Raw genomic sequence first — 16,325 nt, 5'->3', positions numbered from 1 at the left:
CGGTAAGTTTGGAGGAACTCAACTGTACTTTGGTGGTGGCTCATGGACTATGTGACATTCCTGGCACGGAGGGTGCTGACATCATGGTGGAGGTCTCTGTAAACACGCAAGGTCCCTACACCTACGTGACTGTGCAGTACCCGGTCGTGCCCCCCTACCTTGTTGTTAACCGTACAGACAGACCACTGGAGCTGTATAACACGCAATGCCGTCTTCTCGCTCAGGTCAGGCCAGGATGTATGCAGCCTTTTATCCCGGATGTGCGTAACAGCAATAGTCGTACACGCGTTTGTTTTGCAACGACACCTGTTGATGATGCACCTTTCGCTCCTGCTTCCACTACTACTGGCACTACGGCTGGGGCTGGGAGCATCGTGGGGGTGGTCGAAAAGGGTGCGGAAAAGACCCCACAAACATTTGTGGAGTTCAATTTCCAACAATCCATGGCGCCTCAGGAGGCTTCCAACCCACTAGGCATTGGATATACACTCAGCCTTGGGCCGTTTGCTCAGCAGATTGTGGAGATTACGTCCACCGCAGCTGGTGTGGAGCGGGCACTGCACACCTACCAGCCATCACCGCCATCTCCACTTGACGTCGTGATGAACCTTGGCCGGTTCACGGTTTCTGTGGTGATGGCTGACAGAGATTTGCTTTTTGGGGCCGTTGTGGACGCGCGTGTGCACTTTAACCGACAGGGCACGAAGGAGGTAGTAGACTTCTCCGTCAAAAATTTTCAGCTGGACAACCAAACCGAGGCCAAACCCATCTTTGAGGTGACGGTGGTCGCTATTCGCAGCTCACCGGAGGTAGCGTGCTTCTCTGGACATGTGGAACGCACCCTCGTGCCTGCCAAGGCAGTTGTTCACTTGGATGAGGTCCGCCTGGACGTTGTTCCTCTGGCGCTGCGTATCTCTGACAATGTGCTTGTCGCCCTTGTGGCCTTCAGGGCACAACTGAGCACGGAGGCACCACTGCGACACGCCTCCCCCACGGCGGAGGAGTTGTTTGACACGGCCCCGCTGAGCGTGGGTGCCATGAACACGCGTGTGATTCTGGAGCGTATGGTGGTGAATCCCCTTGTGGTACGACTCTGGTTCGAGCGGGAGGTGGATGGCCATGACTTTATACGCGAACACATGCAAGTTCGCACCGCCGCACTGGTATCTATGCTGGTTCGCTCCTGTGAGGATGTGCGGATTGCCATGCCTGGTATCGCAGTGCAAAAACGCTCTTCCAGCGCAGACCTGATGCTGAAGTGGATGGCTCAGGCTTACCTTGACGGTATTCGCGAGGAGATTCGTGGACTTCTCTTTCAATACGCCTCGTCCTTGCCGCTGCTCGGCGTGCCCATCAAACTCGTGTCGGGGATTGGTTGTGGGGCCATGAAATTTTTCCAGGAACCTATCGCAGGCCTCTCGACATCCCCCAAGGCTTTTGCTATGGGCTTCGCCAGTGGCTCCTCGGCTCTTGTGACAGAAGTTGTAGGCGGGGGCCTGGGCGCCGTCTCAAACCTTGCGAAGGCGGGAGCAGACCTCATGGGCGTCGCCTCAGGCGGACGACAGCGCAAACGAACGGGTCTTCTGCAAGGCATAGCCAGCGGTGTCACGGGGGTGTTGACAAAGCCGATGGAGGGCGCCGCGGAGTCTGGCGCCACGGGACTTGTGCGTGGAGTTGGCATGGGGCTGCTCGGCGTCGTCGCGAACCCGGTGGCAGGTTTATTGTCGGATGTCTCGAAGGTCACCGGGGCCGTGGCGCAGCTATGCGACGACAGCTACCTCCCGGAGGTTCGTCGCATGCGCAAGCTGCGGGACTTCCACGCGATGGGCGCGGTGGCGGAGTATGGCTCGGTGATTTCCCTCTTTGAGTACGAGCGGGGTGAACACAACGGTGTGCGATGGAAGGGTGACACTTTTATTCCTACCGACGGCCCGCGCTGGTACCCAAGCACGAAGGAGGAGGCCCAACACACGTTTAATTTGCCCGCAGTCGCGTGGAGGCTGGCGTTGTACGACACTAGCTTTGAGGGCTGGCGCTTCTGCGCGAGGTACTACGGAATATACACACGGGAGCAGGCCCCAACGGCGCGGGTGCGGCGACGACGGTGGGTGGCGGTGCTTCGACCACCGCCTACGTCGCGTGTGGCGCGGCTCGTGCAACAGGTGGTCCCCGTCGTGTCCTCCGGTGTGTGTGGTAGTGGCGCTGGAGAGGAGAATAATTCCGGTGGAGATGCGGCGACAACCCCCGCGGCCGCCGCAAAGGTGGCGCCTGAGCATGGCTCTCCCGCCTTGGAGATCGCGGTCCCCGAAGACGCATCAACAACAACAGCAGTGCAGCCGCCGGCGTCGTTTGTCAGTCAAGAGGTGGTGGAGATTTACGAGTACGAGTCCAAGGTGCCGATACTTGGCTGGGGCCACCGCTTTCTTCCGGCAGGCTGCTCGCGGTGGCAGTACCGCGACGGTCGCGTGGCTCCGCGCAAGTCGGAGTTTCAGCTGCGCCAGGGCTGGGTGTGGTCCTCGGCCTGGAAGACCGCCAGCATCGCCGGTGACGAGTGGGAGTACGTGCAGGTGGGGAGCAAATCATCCTCGCCGACGCTGCGACGCCGCTGCTGGCGCCGCACTGCCCGCAGGATGCAGTAAAAGACGAAGGCACCCGAAGAAGAGGAACAAGAGGTAAAAAAACGTGATTTTGTTGTTGTTGTTTATTTTGTTAAGTATTAAAACAAAACAAAAATCACACATGCAAAACGAAGGGTGACTGTGAAGCAATGAGAAAATGAAAGGAAAAAAACGAAAAACAAAACGAATAAACTTCCCTGAGAAACTATGGCGAAGAAAACAACAACAAAAACAGGCAAACGAATGCTTAAGGTGTGAAAATGCGATGAGGAATTGGCACAGGCGGGGCATAAAAGGCGTGAAGTGCGCCCCCCTTTTTTTTCTTTCCTCTTGGCGTGGCGAAAGGGGTGCCGCCCATCCTGCAGCGAAATAGAGAGCGTGGAACGATGACGTGCGACACGATGTCCCACCGCGTACATGTGCCTGGCAGAAGCCACAGTGGGGGGCGGATGTCTGTGTGTGTATTTGATGGGGCGGCGGCGGTGGGTAGGGCGAAGAACGACAAGCGGCAGGGATAAACAATAGGGCAGAACGAGCATGGGGCCGCCTGCCTGCTCAGGGGGGGGGGGAGACAGTGGGGATTCGTTGCGTGAGGGAAGCAGCGGAAAGTTGCCGCAGCACGCCGCGCTTCCCCCTCCCTCCGCGTCTATCCCGTTTTTTGTTTTTTGTCTTGAATATGCCAGGATCCAGCAGTTTATGCCCCGCCTTCTGCATTGCTGTCGCTGCGTGACCTCCTCCACCTCACCTCGCCTCTTCCCCTCTTCCCCTCTTCCCTTCTCTCTTATGTACGTGTACTTTGCGTGCGCCGGACGCAGGAAGGGGAAATTTCCACCCTGCACAAGGTGGGGTTTCCTTTCGTGGTTTCCTTTTTTTTTTTTTTTCGTAAACCAAATTATTTTTCTTCAAGGCGTTGTTTTGCAGTGAAGCCCACGTACTTCCTTCTTTTTTTCCTCTCTCCCTTTTCTCTTTCTCTCTCTATTTTCTTCTCTATTTTTCTTTCTGTGTTTGTGTGTGAGAGATGTGCGGGTGGTCGCTGTTTGTTTTTGTTTTTGCGGCGTGTCGGCGTCATTTACGTGCAGATGTGACGCCCGCCATCCATCAGCCCCCTTTGCTCTGCTGTCCGCACGCACAGATGTCTTCCAGCCCTCTCTGTGCCGCCACGTCGTGCCATAGCACCGCCTATGCCCCTTCTCCTTTTTTCTTCTCTTCTATCTCCGCCTGCACTACACACCCACACCCACACCCGGGGGGTAGGGAAGCCCAAGCCAAGTGAAGGAGGTGCTAGAGTAGAGCCACATAGCGGTGGTAGCGGAAGCAACAACGAAACACGCACACCCAGTGATACCACAACAGGCACCTTGACGTGCGTCGCTGCGCCTTGAGACAGCCGCGAGAACAAAAACTAACAACAAGAACAAAGAAGGTAAAACGAAGAAGCGAGGGGGGGAATTCACACATGCCGGATTCTCCGCAGCAGCCGACGAAGTTGGACGAGCCGAACCGGCAGGCCCCGCCCTCGCCGCACCGTGCACCCGGTTCGCAGGCCGCCCTAGCGAGTAGCCCGGGAGAGGCGCCCATCCTGCAGGGGAAGGGACCGCGTGGGGAGTGAGGAAGGGCGCGCAGGCATGCAGCCGCCCTGCATGCATCCCTAGCGAAGATAGGAGTAGAGTGGGGGGGGGGGGGCGACGGGAGAAGACGTTGTGCGGGGCCTGAACAAAGAAAAAGTCAAAGCAACAACAGAATAACACAATAGCGGGGGGGGGGAGTCAAAAAAAAAAACACACGCTAACATGAATACATAGTGATAAACGGGAGAACTAACCAATCAACCAAACATAAACATGCACAAGGACATGACGCGGAATTCAGGGGAACAACGAAGGGCGGGTGTGTGTGTCATATTCAGGAGCACACATACGGCCGTACGCATTACGGGCATGGACACGGGCGGAATGCTGCTGTGGGGGGATGAGGGGATGGAAGAGAGGACCGCATCAGAAAGAACGAGGGGAGGGGGGAGAAGGAGGAGGCGGTGTGCACACGGACAGTCACGCTTGTGTGCACTGACGCCTCCACGCTATGCAAAAGAGGTTCAAGATGACAGCGAACGGGAGAAGGGTCGACCAGCAGAAGAAGCCCTACTGCCTTCTCCCTCACTTTTTTACTTTTCTTTTTGTTGTTGTTGTTGTCTTTTTTTTTTTGTTGCATGCAAACGCAACCCCCGTTTTGTTTTTTTTTTGATGATTATTTCCACCGGTGGCGTTGGGACGGAAAGATAAAAAAAGTGTAAAGAAAACAAGGGGGAAATGGACAGGAGGTGAAGTTGCGGGGGTCCCCTGCAGCCGCGGAAGGGGCTCTCTCTCTCATACACACACACAACGTGGCGGGTCTTGCATCCCGCACTTATTTCTCCTCCGCCATTTAGGTGACAGCTTCGTCACCGCGGCGGTGGGAGATCCACTTGGCGGCGCCCCTCTAAAGCGACGCTGGGCGCACATGTATGCGCATATGTGTTTATCTATATCTATGTGTATGTGTGTGGGTCGTCCTGCCACATCACGCTGCTCTTTTATATATATATATATGGTTTTGAGGGCGAGCGAGGTAGAGCGGCGTGTGACGCCCTTTCGTTGTTGGTTGTTGTTGCGTGCCTGTGCCTTTTTTTTTTCTTCCTATCCTTTTTTATCTCTCCCTCCGTCTCTGTGCGTGCGTTGTTCTGCTCCTGGAGCGAATCTCCAGTGGGTAACCGGCGGTGTTGTGCGCTCCTTTTTTTTGCTCGCCGTTGTGTTTCCCCTTCACCTCAGCGGTTCCCGATCTTTTTGTTTTTTTACTTGTCACGATTACTGTTGTTGTTTTGTTGGGTTTCTTTCACGTGGTTCTTCGTCGTTGGTAGACCCGCCTCTCTTGTGGTCCGCGGTCTCTCTCTCTCTCTCTCCATCGGTACAATTAGAATACAAATATCCCTCTTTCGTGTGGCGCGCCGCCATTGTTACGCCCCCAGTCTCCCTCGGCGTACAATATATATGTGTCCATGCGTGTATACATGAGTGGGCCATTGTGTGTGTGCGTGTGGCTGTGGACCTCTGCGGTTCTCTCCTCCTCTCCTTTTTTTTGTTCGCTCGCATTGATGCACTGCACCCCATATAATTGCTCACGCACACATGCAAAGAAAAAGAGGAAGCGGAAAAGGAGTCCGGTAATTACTTTCGTTTGAATATTCCTTGTCAAGCAACGTGGAAGGCGGCGAGAGCCTAGGGAACACGCAGGAGCGTCACGATGCCTCTTCCTCTTCCTGCTCCTCATCCTCCTTACAACCCACTATAATACACCATACTTATGCAGTGGAAGAAGAATACATGGAGTGAGGGAGGTTCGGACGCAACTGTCATCGACGGTTCAGACGTGCACATAGGCACATCCGGGGGAAGTAAAGGCCATGGTTGTCTCATACGTCTCGCATTGTCGCCGCGACTAACGGCGAGCGGTGGGGTGAAACATGGCAGGGCGGAGCTTTCCGCGATGGCGTTGCCGTTGCCCATAGCAGAGCTCAAAAAGAACGGCAAGCTTGACTTTAGGTACCCGAGCGGAAAGCGGGCCTGGCGACAGCTGCGGCTTGCCTTTCCCGGCGAGGATGCAGCCCTTGTGGAGGAGCTCGGCGTACTTGTTTTGGCGCCGCGGTACAGCATTGAGAAGGCTGTGGAGTTTCTGTCAAATCAGGAGCATTCCAGGAAGGCGGCGGCCACGAACAGCTTGAAAATGTCACCCACGCGAGGAACGGCGTCAGTTCGCGGAGTCTGACGGGGGAGGCGAAGGGGCCGGGGACGCACGCCGCGGAGGACGAGAGGGGGCGAGAAGGAACGCGGCGGTGAGAGGCGGGAAGGCACCAACGGCCCACCGGCAGGTGTCGTAGCCCCTTACTGCAATGGATCCGCCACAAAGCCGACTTCTGTTCTTGTCTTTCACCCCGTGATGCTGGTGAAGGTGCGGGCAAACGTGTCTGCTCGGCATGTTGGTGGCACCACTCGGCAGTCAGCCGCGAGTGACGGCGTTCACAGCACAATGGCCCCTGCGAGGTGTGTGGTGCAGAATTCTCACCACACTACTTCCTCCCCATTGTTGTTCTCCGCCGCATCAAAGCACTCGGTGACGGCTTCTACTGCCCTCCGCGGGGGAGGGGGGTGCAACAGTGGAGCTCTTTTTGGCCACCGTGGCCGGCGACTGCTGGGTCTGTGGCCACTGCCTTTAGATAAGGACCCTTTTATACCTCAAACGCGTCCAGTACGACTCGGTGAATGCGTCGGATAACCCCGTACTGCAGCACCGCCTGCGTGAGATGTATGCGACATTTACAGGACGGCACATGACGCCGCCAACCCCGACATTTTTTAATTTTTACTTTTGTCTTGTGCTGGGCGACGCTTTGCAGCGGCGGCGGTAACTTTCAAACAAGCAGTCACTTGACTCCGCGGCGTGTTGGCAGCCATCACTCCGGCGAGGTTTGCTGCGTTCCTGCATCTGCGGCTTAGTTGCTGCCCACGCCGTGCAGCTCCACCCTAACTCTTTTTTTGTTTCTTTCTTTTTCCTGCTGGCAGTGGGGCGCACACGCACCTCTACCCACCGACACACACACATAGTATTAATAACAAAGAAGGGGCTGAGGTCATTCCTCACAGTCGGCTCGGCAACCAGATCTATCAACATCCTTCTGAGAATCGTTGTGGGGAGGATAACACTAGCAATTAAAGACGCAAAGAACAGATTTTTTTAAAAAAAAGGGGGCAAAACAAAGCAGAAGAAGTCACACGTCCGTTCGTTATGTCAAAGCTTGCGGAGCTGAAGAAGTACACGGTTGTCGTGGCAGACACCGCAGACTTTTCGCTGCTGGCGAAGTTTGAGCCGGAGGACGCCACAACGAACCCGTCGCTCGTGCTCGCCGGCAGTCAGCTGCCACAGTACGCCAAGCTTCTTGAAGATGCGGTGACGTTTGCGAAGGAGAACGTCGGCCGTCTGCGCGATGGACTGACGCCTGGTGCCGACGAGAAGGCGCACGTGTTGGAGTTGGCCGTCGACAAGCTGACCGTGAGCTTCGGGGTGGAAATTCTCAAGGTCATCCCTGGGCGCGTGAGTACGGAGGTGGACGCGCGGCTTTCGTACGACACGGCGCGAATGGTGGCCAAGGCGAAGCACCTTGTGCGGCTCTACGAGGAATGTGGGTACGCGCGGTCCCGGCTGTACATTAAGCTGGCTTCCACGTGGGAGGGCATCCAGGCGGCCCGCCAGCTTGAGGCGGCGAACATCAACTGCAACCTCACGCTGCTCTTCTCGTTTGGGCAGGCCGTCGCCTGCGCCCAGGCCGGCGTCAGCCTCATCTCTCCATTCGTGGGCCGCATCCTGGACTGGTACAAGACTCACCACCCGGAGCAGGCCGACAGCTACGTGGGCGCGCAGGACCCCGGCGTCATCTCCGTCACCCGCATCTACAACTACTTTAAACAGCACGGCTACAAGACGGTCGTGATGGGCGCCTCCTTCCGCAACACAAAAGAGGTGCTGGAGCTGGCGGGGTGCGACAAGCTAACTATATCCCTCAAACTGCTGGCGGAGCTCGACAGTTCCATCGGCGCTGTCCCACGCAAACTCGACCCGGTGCACCTCACGGAGAAGACGGAGAAGCTGCCGGAGTTCACAGGGCCGGAGTCGCTCTTCGCGGCGGAGCCCAACACGATGGCGAAGGATAAGCTGGAGGAGGGCATCTGCGGCTTTGCGAGGGACACGGAGAAGTTGGAGGCACACATCGCTGCATTGCTGTAGGCGGCAGCCGGAGAAAAATCTCACGATGAATTAAAATACTAAAACTGACAACGGCGGAGCAAATATGTACGCATCTACCAACTACGTGCAGAGCAGAAGTGAGGAAGCAACAAATAGCAGCGCACATACATGTTAAAGGGAAACGAGATGAAACGAAAAAAAAAAGATGGTAATCATAATAATAATTAACCACAAAAACGACTCCCATTCCTTTTTAAGGGAAAATTTGGCGTTGCGCTTGTTTTTGGGTACCACTGTGCGTGGCCATGCCGCGCACATCATTATCACCATTGTTCTCTCTCCCTCACTTTCATTGTCTCTGCCTTTTCTTTCCCCCCTTTTTACTGTTTACAGCCGGCATATCTGCGATGTCGTGGTTTGTAACGGGGGGGAGAGGCACCTGAACCTTCAGTGTTCCCCATCAACCACCGAGCTCATGACGGACACGCGCTGCATGACACCCTCTCATTTGGGCATGTTTTGCGGGGCGAATGTGGCAGGAGATTTGCCGCCCGTACGCAGCATGATGTACCTCTTTGTGCGGGCACGGCGAAAGGCTGGGGTGTGAGGCGGGTGGTGCCGGCGTTGCATCCGCCTTTTTCTTTCGTTCTTTGACACTGTGGGTGTTGCTTTCCCCTTGCCTCTGGAATTCTATCTTCTCTCCCTTCTTCTTTCTTCTTTGCACGCATGTTCAGCTGTGCATCACAATCTTATCCTGGTTGAGAAAAAGAAGAGTAGCAAGCAGCAGAAGGATGCGACACCTATCTGGGTGGCGCCATGGAGTGCAACCCGCTTGTCCTTTTGAGGCCGCATTTGGCACCGCCGTCATGGGTGCTTTCACCGTGGCGACGTGGATGACGCGCACGGTGTCGACAGCGCCACCGCTTTCTTTGCTTTCGTGGTCTGTCGACGGTGCTGGGCATACGCATCGCCGCCGCCGGCGCCGCCTCTCCATGCAGGAGCGCATTCCACTGCTCTGTAGCACAATTAGGGAGGCCGCCCCGGATATTGTCGCGTTGCAGGACTCTTTGCCGGAGGTGGCAGAGGCGCTCTGCTGTCGGTCGACACCCGGAAAAATTAGTGAGCTGCATGGAGAGAACACAGGGCCCGAACTTGCCACAGCTATTGCAGGCGATATCCCACAGTACGAGCAGGTTGGAGCGGTTAGAAACGGTCGCTGTGGATATTTGCAGCTGTTCAGGCGCTGTGACTCGCTTTGGGCCGGGCGTTTGCTTCTCTCGTGTCCGTCGCTCACTGCCGAGTTTGTTTCCACCATTCCGTCCGCCCATGACGCAGCCAGCAGCAAAGCGGCAAAGCTGAACAGCGAGGCTGCGACTACGGCTGTTGTTGGGGGTGGGGTTCGCTTTGTGCTGACGAACGTGGATCTTTCCTACCGCGGCAAGAGCCTGGCGGTGGGGGAAAAGCCGCTTGCGTCGCCCGACGTGAGTGTGAACGGCAGCCCCTTCACGTTGCGTGTGACACCCGGGACGTCGGCGAGTCAACGGGTGAGGGGGCAGTTGGACTCGCACCGCGAGGCGGCGCTGGCGTTCTTCTCACAGGTGGCCCGTCCTGATGTGTTGCTGGGTACTTTTTTTATGGGGCGGGATGAGTCCATGCCGGGCTATGACGACGCGTGGGTGCTTGCGGGAGCCCCGGCTGAGCACGAGCGCACAATAAACACATTTTTCCGCCATAAGCACGACATGGAGACAAACTTTTTTTATTTTATGCCGCCGGAGTTGCACGGGGCGCGGGCAGTTGATGTGTCGGAGGCGTTTCCAGCCGCGGATGCGCCTGTAGGTACGCGGATCCCGCTGAATGCTCGCCGTCGCGTTGACGCCGCGGGTTCACACATTGTGGAGGGGGCCACGAATGCCTTTGAGAGGAAGCGCGGGGAGGGGGATGCCGCAGTGCACCACGCGGAGGTCCAGCAGCTTGCAGGGAGGTTTCAGCGATGTTTTTTTCGCTGCCTTCCATCGCGGCACCACAAGCAGCAGCTACCACTGTGTCGTCGCTACGAACGACGGCAGTTGGTGGTACTGAAGCCCTTCACAGATGTCACCCTGACAGCGGGGGAGGCGGCGGCGCAGGGCCGGGGCGGCGAAAAGGTGCAGGCGCGCTGCTCCGCCGCGGACGGCTACCCCATTTTGGTGCTTTTGTCTTGAGCATAGCACTACCATGGGCGACCATCTTCTCTGCGGGCAGGTGTTTGTGTGTGTTTTTTTTTTTTTGCTGCGCGTGGTTTGCACACAAACACGCTCAGAATGCAACGGAGAAGTACGTAGTAAAGAATAATGAAGAGTGCTTTCTTTTTTGGATTGTTTTTGGCTATTCTTCGTATTGGCTTTGTCCTTTTACTTCGTGTCATCGTGGGAAGGAGGGGCCGCCGGGTTGGGCCGTCGCACCGCCTCTGGCACACGTTCTACACGCCTTTTTTTTCGCCATTTTCCACCTTACACCCCCGTTGCCGTGCTGGGGGGAGGGGCAAGCGGTAAACTTTTTTTTCCGTGTGCTTGCGATTCAAACACGTTTTTTTCTTTTTTTCTTTGGTGGTGGTGGTGGTGGGGTGTTTGTGTGTCCTTCGTGTGGTGCCATCACAGACGCGAGAAGCCACGTTTGAACCGTAATGGTGGAGGCCGATGCGTGGGTCGCCAGGCTGCCTGTACCCCGCGGAAATGCACAGGAGACTGGCGAGACGTCGGTGCCGCTCCCTGCTGACGTTCTTCGTGCCGCGTACCGCCTCGACACACCGTGCCTCTGTCGCCACACTACGGCACGCAACCGCCTCGTGAACTGCGTTGCATCGCCCCGTTGCTTTGCAGGGTTCCGGGACCTTGCAACCAACACCACTGTGCTCAACGAGTGCGTGGCGGACATCATGGGCGAGGGACCCGCGCTGCTGCCAGCGGAGGCTGGCAACCCCGTCGTGGAGGACGCCTCGAACACGTTGGTATGCGCGAAGTTGCTCATGCCACGTCGGGGCATACGAAACCTGGGCAACACGTGCTACCTCAATGCCATCCTGCAGCTCCTCTTTTATATTCCGAGCGTGCGACGCGAGGTGTTATATGCCTGCGCCGAGGCCCCTGCAGTTGTGGTGCCACATTCGTACGAGGTATCCGACGACGCGACGCATCGAACAGATAAAAAAGAAGAGACTGAAACGGAGGAAGAAGGGTCGTGGCCAATGACCCACGTTCTACAGGCATCTGGCTTGGGGGAACTGTTTGCGGAGATGGCTCTCACCTGCGACGCCACTGGGGCCAACGCACAGCACTTTGCCGCCTTTCTCTCTCTGGACACACAAATCCAGCAGGATGCGCAGGAATTCTTTGCTTTGTTGCTCAGTTGGCTACAGCATGAGGGCGGAGAGGCGGTGACGCGGAATTTTGAGGGGACGCTTCTGTATGACCGTCGGTGTGGCAACTGCCAACGCCCTTTTAAGCGGGCAGAGCCTTTTTTTTTTCTCTCACTCCCCGTGAAGAGCTCCGTGGAGGAGGCACTGAGCACTTTTTTGCGATCGGAGGAGGTGGAGGGGTTTATGTGCGATGGGTGCAACCTCACCACCACGGCGTCCTCGCATCAATACCTTCGAACCCTGCCGGAGGTGTTTGTCATGCACCTTAACCGCTTTACGTTTGACACGCAAACACTGCGGAGGGAGAAGATAACACGACCCGTCAGCTTTCCACTTCAGTGGGACCTGGCGGATTACACCAACCGGTGGCGGCAGGATCAGGAGCTGCAGCAACAGGGGAGTGAACTGAGTGACTCTCACATCACCGCAATCGAAGCCTGTGATGCAGCGCACTATGAGCTTATAGGCGTCGTGAATCACATTGGCGACACCGCCGTGTCAGGCCACTACACCTTCCACGGCAAGGTTAACGCGACGGAAGGGTGGTACCTCTTTGACGACGCCGAGGTGGCAAAGCTGCATCATCGGTTTCAAGGCATGCGGGCCTCCTCGAAGGAAGCCTACATGTTGGTCTACCAGCGCCGCCCGTGTGAGATGACGACTGCAGACGCGCGGGCCAACGTTACGCGGCTGTCTGACGAGGTAGTGGGTGAAGAGGTTCCTCCCGTTACGTTGCCGCTGCGCTTGCTAAAGCACGTGCAGTGCCTAAATCATGAATTGGAAGTACGACGGCAAGCGTGGGAGATGCGTCGCGCCGAGGTTGCGGCCTTTCTGCAGCAATGGGGAGAGCTCGCCCGAAAGCTTTTTGGGGGGGGCACAGGTAACACCACCACCTCTGCCACCAAAAAGAAAACGGAGGGTGTGCCAGGCAGCAGTGACTTGGCGGAGTTCTTTGCGTTGCCCTCAAGTTGGCTGTACCTGCTTGGTCGTGGGTTTCTGCCGTCGTACGTGGACGTGCGGCGGCACAACGATGGCGAGAAGCGAAAAAAACGGCTGCGAAACACCCCGGGTAGCCATCTGGGACTCGATGACATTATGGGAGGTGATATCGCAAAGCTGTCATTGTTGCCGAAGACTGAGCTGTGCGAGGACGCAGACGGTGCAGCCTTCACTGCACCGATGGATGACGAAGCCACCGTGCGACGAAGCGGAGGATCTGTAGAAATGGCCATGGAGGGAAACCTCCTGTTTGAGGACTCTCCGCGGGCTCTGCTGTTGTCACACATGGAGGCCCTCCGCTGTCCACACGGCATGTTGGCCCCTTGGAGCCAGTACAAACTTGTGCCCTCCGCGCTATCAGCGGAGTTGGCGTCACTTCTGAACACCATATCTTCGCTCTCCACAGCGTCCCCGAGTGCCAACGAGGCCTCCTCCTCCAGTGTCGGCTGGCGCTTCAGTGACTATGCCTGTGAGGCTTGCACAAGAGCCATGGGGGCAGAGGTGCTGCAGCTGAAGCAGTCATGGGAGGAGGAGAGGGCGGCTTTGGCGTTGTTAAGTGGTACGCAGGTTGCACTGAATACTAGCTCCGGCGGCAACTCCATGGACACGAAGAGCGACCCAGATGTGCGCAGAGAAGACGACAACCAAGAAGAGTCCGCGGTGTATGTGAGCAAAGGTGTGATGGAGTTCTGGGAGGACTCCCGTACGGCGCATGCCATGTGGAAGGAAGTAGTGAGCCGTCAGGGCTTCACCGGACTCGTCGTCGCCGCCTCGCGCATGCCGACGGCGGCGGTCGATCATAGTAATGATAATGACGCTCCCAGACCTTTGTTACCGGAGTGTGGCATACTCCTCTGTGAGCATGGCCTGATAGCGCCATCTGCGGCAGTGCAGGCTGTTCCTGCGGCTGTTTGGCGTTACCTGCGCGAGCGCGTCGTACGGCCGCTCTGCCCCGGCGACGACACCATCGCGTCGCTTGAGCGGCTATTGCCGTATCTTCCAGTGGAGCGGGCCCCCAGGTGCCCCACCTGCATTCAGGGCACCGTCAGCTTGACGACGCAGCGCCATCATGCGAGGATGTCAAAGATTGATGAGGCGAAGCGGTTCCCCACGCTGGCGGCTGCTGCACAAATCCTCTCCATGACGCAGGCGGAGATGCAGGAACAACACCCGAATCGGCTGGTGTGGAAGAGGAACCTCGAACGCCTCTACCGTGACCATCACCGTTCGTGGGAAAAGAAGCAGGCTGCCGCAATTGCCTCTCTCGAGGCGCAGGTTGCGGCACTCACACAAGCGGAAGAGGCGGAGAGGCGGGCTGCGGCGGCATGGGAGGCCAGGTGCATGCGTCGAGGCGGACACAGAAGGCGAGCCAAAGATGCCAGCAGCTCCACCGTCACACAGGGCGCCTCACAGCTAGCCCCGTCCCTCCCTGCGGCTGCTACGCCACTGCAGCAGGCGGAGGAGGCACTCACGGCTGCACGTGCCGCAGTATGCCCGGATTTGTGTCACAACTATGGCTGCATCCCGATGGAGTGGGTGGTGCACTGGCGGCGCTGGTTTATGGACGTGGATGGCGTCCTCGCACCCCCGCCTCGAATGCATCACGAGGCCCTGCGCTGCCCACACGGCGGGACAATACTTCCCTCCCACCTCCTCAACCCGGCGGACCCATTTTGGGAGACGAAGTCTGTTGCCAGGCACCTCGTGCAAATCCTGCGTCAACGTTCCACCGCTACCGCCCGCAATGCGGCTTGCGAAGTCAGTTCGCTGGACGATGACAACTTGTCGTTGCTTCCGCCACTGCTGCTGCTGCCTTTGGCTGAGTTTATAGACGTCCTCGAGACATATGGGGAGTCTGGAATGCTTTTGCCCCCGTCTTCTTCAGGAGACAAGAACACAAATGATCTCCTGTGCAGGGTGAATCCGGGAACGACGACTCTATTTGTGGAGCGAAACACGGACCGTGACTTTGCTCCACCCACCTGCGAAAATTGTGTGGCAGCGCTTCTTGAAGAAATTAAGGAATCCTCACGGTGCTTTTTCAAAGGCTCGCTGAGACTGCAGCTGCGCCTTCGACGCAGTCGGAAGAACTTTTACGAAGCCAGTGACGTGCTTCGAGACCTGCATCACACCACTACTCTGGGAGAGCTCAAGCAGGCCATCTCGCGGCTGGTGGCGGAAAACCATGGCTTTATGCTACCTCTGCAGGAGATGGAGCTTCTCCGCGGGCGCAAGCCACTCCGCATTCAGCGGCCGCACACTGTGGAGAGAAACGGCTCCAACCCACAGTCTTCTGGTGCTGAGAATGCTGCAGCTCCTTTGGTCATTGACGCTAACGTGACGCCGGCGTCGTCGCAGTTCGACGAGGACGATGGTACGCTGTTTGACTACGGTCTCAGATCTGGCGACGCACTGACAGTGAATGCCACAGAACGCGTACTGGCGAAGTTTGCAGATACCGTGCAGGAGCCTGAGGTGTGGGAGGACGTGCCGGCAGAACTGCTCCAACCGGTCCGAGAGAGCGCCACTGCATTTGGTGCGACACGGCTCCACGGCGCTGTCAGCGTCTCCCAACAGCGCGGTGGCACAGCTGCTTCTGTCGCTGCGGAGGCCAAGGCGGAGGTTGCTTGTGACGTCTGCACCTTCCTCAACGTGGCAGGGCGGGTTCGATGTGAGATGTGTGAGACCCCTTTTAAGCGGTAGGCTGTTGCCTGCCACAAAGACAATAAAAGTGAGGAAAACGTAAAGGATGAAAGCAAGAGCAGCAACGACAACGAAGTGAGAATATGTTCTTGTGTTTTTTTTTCTTTGTGACTGTGTGCTGTGTCTTTTGCTTTGCCGCTCCGTCTAGGGGTAAACAGGCTGGTGTGGGCGCCGTGGCTGCCTCTGGGGGGGAATAAACAAACGGGACCGATGACATTCCTGTGGTGAGGTCATTTTGTGTTGTTGCCGTTGTTTTGTGCCTCCTGTGCCGCATGTTCTTTTGCTGTGCGGTGCGCCGTTGTTGTCATTCACTCTCTCCTCCTCTAGACACCCTCCTGGCACGGTGGGCGACGCATCTTCGCTGGTACCCATTCTTCTTTCTATCTGGCGTGCTTGCGGGGTGGGTTGTAGCTAGCGTCGCTCGAGGCGGTAACGTCTGGCTTCAATATATATATATATATCGATAGGGAGAGAAGTGGACGTGATAAAAGAGAGAGGGGGAGGGAGCGGCAGCGTCGTGTCGGGGAACTACCACCATTACAGACTACCTTTTGCCGCCGCTGTGGGCTGTTCGGGAGGGGGGTGGGGTCATTTGCAATTAACCCGGCTGGGAGCACCACGAGGCACACACTATGATGAGGATTCACGGCGCAGCTATGAGATGCGTCCAGCTGCCCGCCCTTGTGGACTGCCACGTGCACTTCCGCGAGCCTGGCCTTGAGGAGAAGGGGGATAGTGCGGAGTGAGGCCGCGGCAGCCCACGCTGGCGGCAGTTGGGGTTGTGGTGTGACATGCCCAACACAAAGCCACCCACGCAGACCATCGCGGCACTCGCG

General features: G+C 57.2%; 7 protein-coding genes across 7 annotated transcripts, besides 7 other annotated features; all 7 read left to right on the top strand.

Annotated features, from left to right (window-relative positions):
* Positions 1-83: 83 nt before the first annotated feature.
* Positions 84-2,639, top strand: TraAM80_05765 (uncharacterized protein; the record flags this gene model as incomplete). Its single annotated transcript, XM_029382632.1, has 1 exon — positions 84-2,639. The coding sequence occupies one exon, from the start codon at positions 84-86 to the stop codon at positions 2,637-2,639; it is 2,556 nt and encodes an 851-aa protein (XP_029237487.1).
* Positions 2,640-3,568: 929 nt separating this feature from the next.
* Positions 3,569-3,619: a sequence feature (GA-rich).
* Positions 3,611-3,670: a sequence feature (A-rich).
* Positions 3,671-4,775: 1,105 nt separating this feature from the next.
* Positions 4,776-4,822: a sequence feature (A-rich).
* A 293-nt stretch (positions 4,823-5,115) lies between these two features.
* Positions 5,116-5,162: a microsatellite.
* Positions 5,163-5,535: 373 nt separating this feature from the next.
* Positions 5,536-5,553: a microsatellite.
* A 344-nt stretch (positions 5,554-5,897) lies between these two features.
* Positions 5,898-5,927: a microsatellite.
* A 27-nt stretch (positions 5,928-5,954) lies between these two features.
* TraAM80_05764 (uncharacterized protein) lies at positions 5,955-6,416 on the top strand (the record flags this gene model as incomplete). The annotated part of the gene is made up of 1 exon (XM_029382631.1): positions 5,955-6,416. The coding sequence occupies one exon, from the start codon at positions 5,955-5,957 to the stop codon at positions 6,414-6,416; it is 462 nt and encodes a 153-aa protein (XP_029237486.1).
* A 171-nt stretch (positions 6,417-6,587) lies between these two features.
* Positions 6,588-6,923, top strand: TraAM80_05763 (uncharacterized protein; the record flags this gene model as incomplete). The annotated part of the gene is made up of 1 exon (XM_029382630.1): positions 6,588-6,923. The coding sequence occupies one exon, from the start codon at positions 6,588-6,590 to the stop codon at positions 6,921-6,923; it is 336 nt and encodes a 111-aa protein (XP_029237485.1).
* Positions 6,924-7,433: 510 nt separating this feature from the next.
* Positions 7,434-8,429, top strand: TraAM80_05762 (transaldolase; the record flags this gene model as incomplete). The annotated part of the gene is made up of 1 exon (XM_029382629.1): positions 7,434-8,429. One exon carries the CDS (start codon positions 7,434-7,436, stop codon positions 8,427-8,429), a length of 996 nt encoding a protein of 331 aa, XP_029237484.1.
* A 166-nt stretch (positions 8,430-8,595) lies between these two features.
* TraAM80_05761 (uncharacterized protein) lies at positions 8,596-8,997 on the top strand (the record flags this gene model as incomplete). Its single annotated transcript, XM_029382628.1, has 1 exon — positions 8,596-8,997. One exon carries the CDS (start codon positions 8,596-8,598, stop codon positions 8,995-8,997), a length of 402 nt encoding a protein of 133 aa, XP_029237483.1.
* Positions 8,998-9,181: 184 nt separating this feature from the next.
* TraAM80_05760 (uncharacterized protein) lies at positions 9,182-10,594 on the top strand (the record flags this gene model as incomplete). The annotated part of the gene is made up of 1 exon (XM_029382627.1): positions 9,182-10,594. The coding sequence occupies one exon, from the start codon at positions 9,182-9,184 to the stop codon at positions 10,592-10,594; it is 1,413 nt and encodes a 470-aa protein (XP_029237482.1).
* Positions 10,595-10,976: 382 nt separating this feature from the next.
* Positions 10,977-11,004: a microsatellite.
* Positions 11,005-11,055: 51 nt separating this feature from the next.
* On the top strand, positions 11,056-15,489 carry TraAM80_05759 (putative ubiquitin hydrolase, putative,cysteine peptidase, Clan CA, family C19; the record flags this gene model as incomplete). The annotated part of the gene is made up of 1 exon (XM_029382626.1): positions 11,056-15,489. The coding sequence occupies one exon, from the start codon at positions 11,056-11,058 to the stop codon at positions 15,487-15,489; it is 4,434 nt and encodes a 1,477-aa protein (XP_029237481.1).
* Between the last annotated feature and the right edge of the window lie 836 nt (positions 15,490-16,325).

The sequence above is a fragment of the Trypanosoma rangeli genome, assembly GCF_003719475.1.
Source record: "Trypanosoma rangeli strain AM80 chromosome Unknown Tra_15.4_contig_00195, whole genome shotgun sequence".
Lineage (NCBI taxonomy): Eukaryota > Euglenozoa > Kinetoplastea > Trypanosomatida > Trypanosomatidae > Trypanosoma > Trypanosoma rangeli.
Note: the sequence above shows the minus strand (reverse complement) of the source record. Positions and strands in the feature narration are given on the sequence as shown.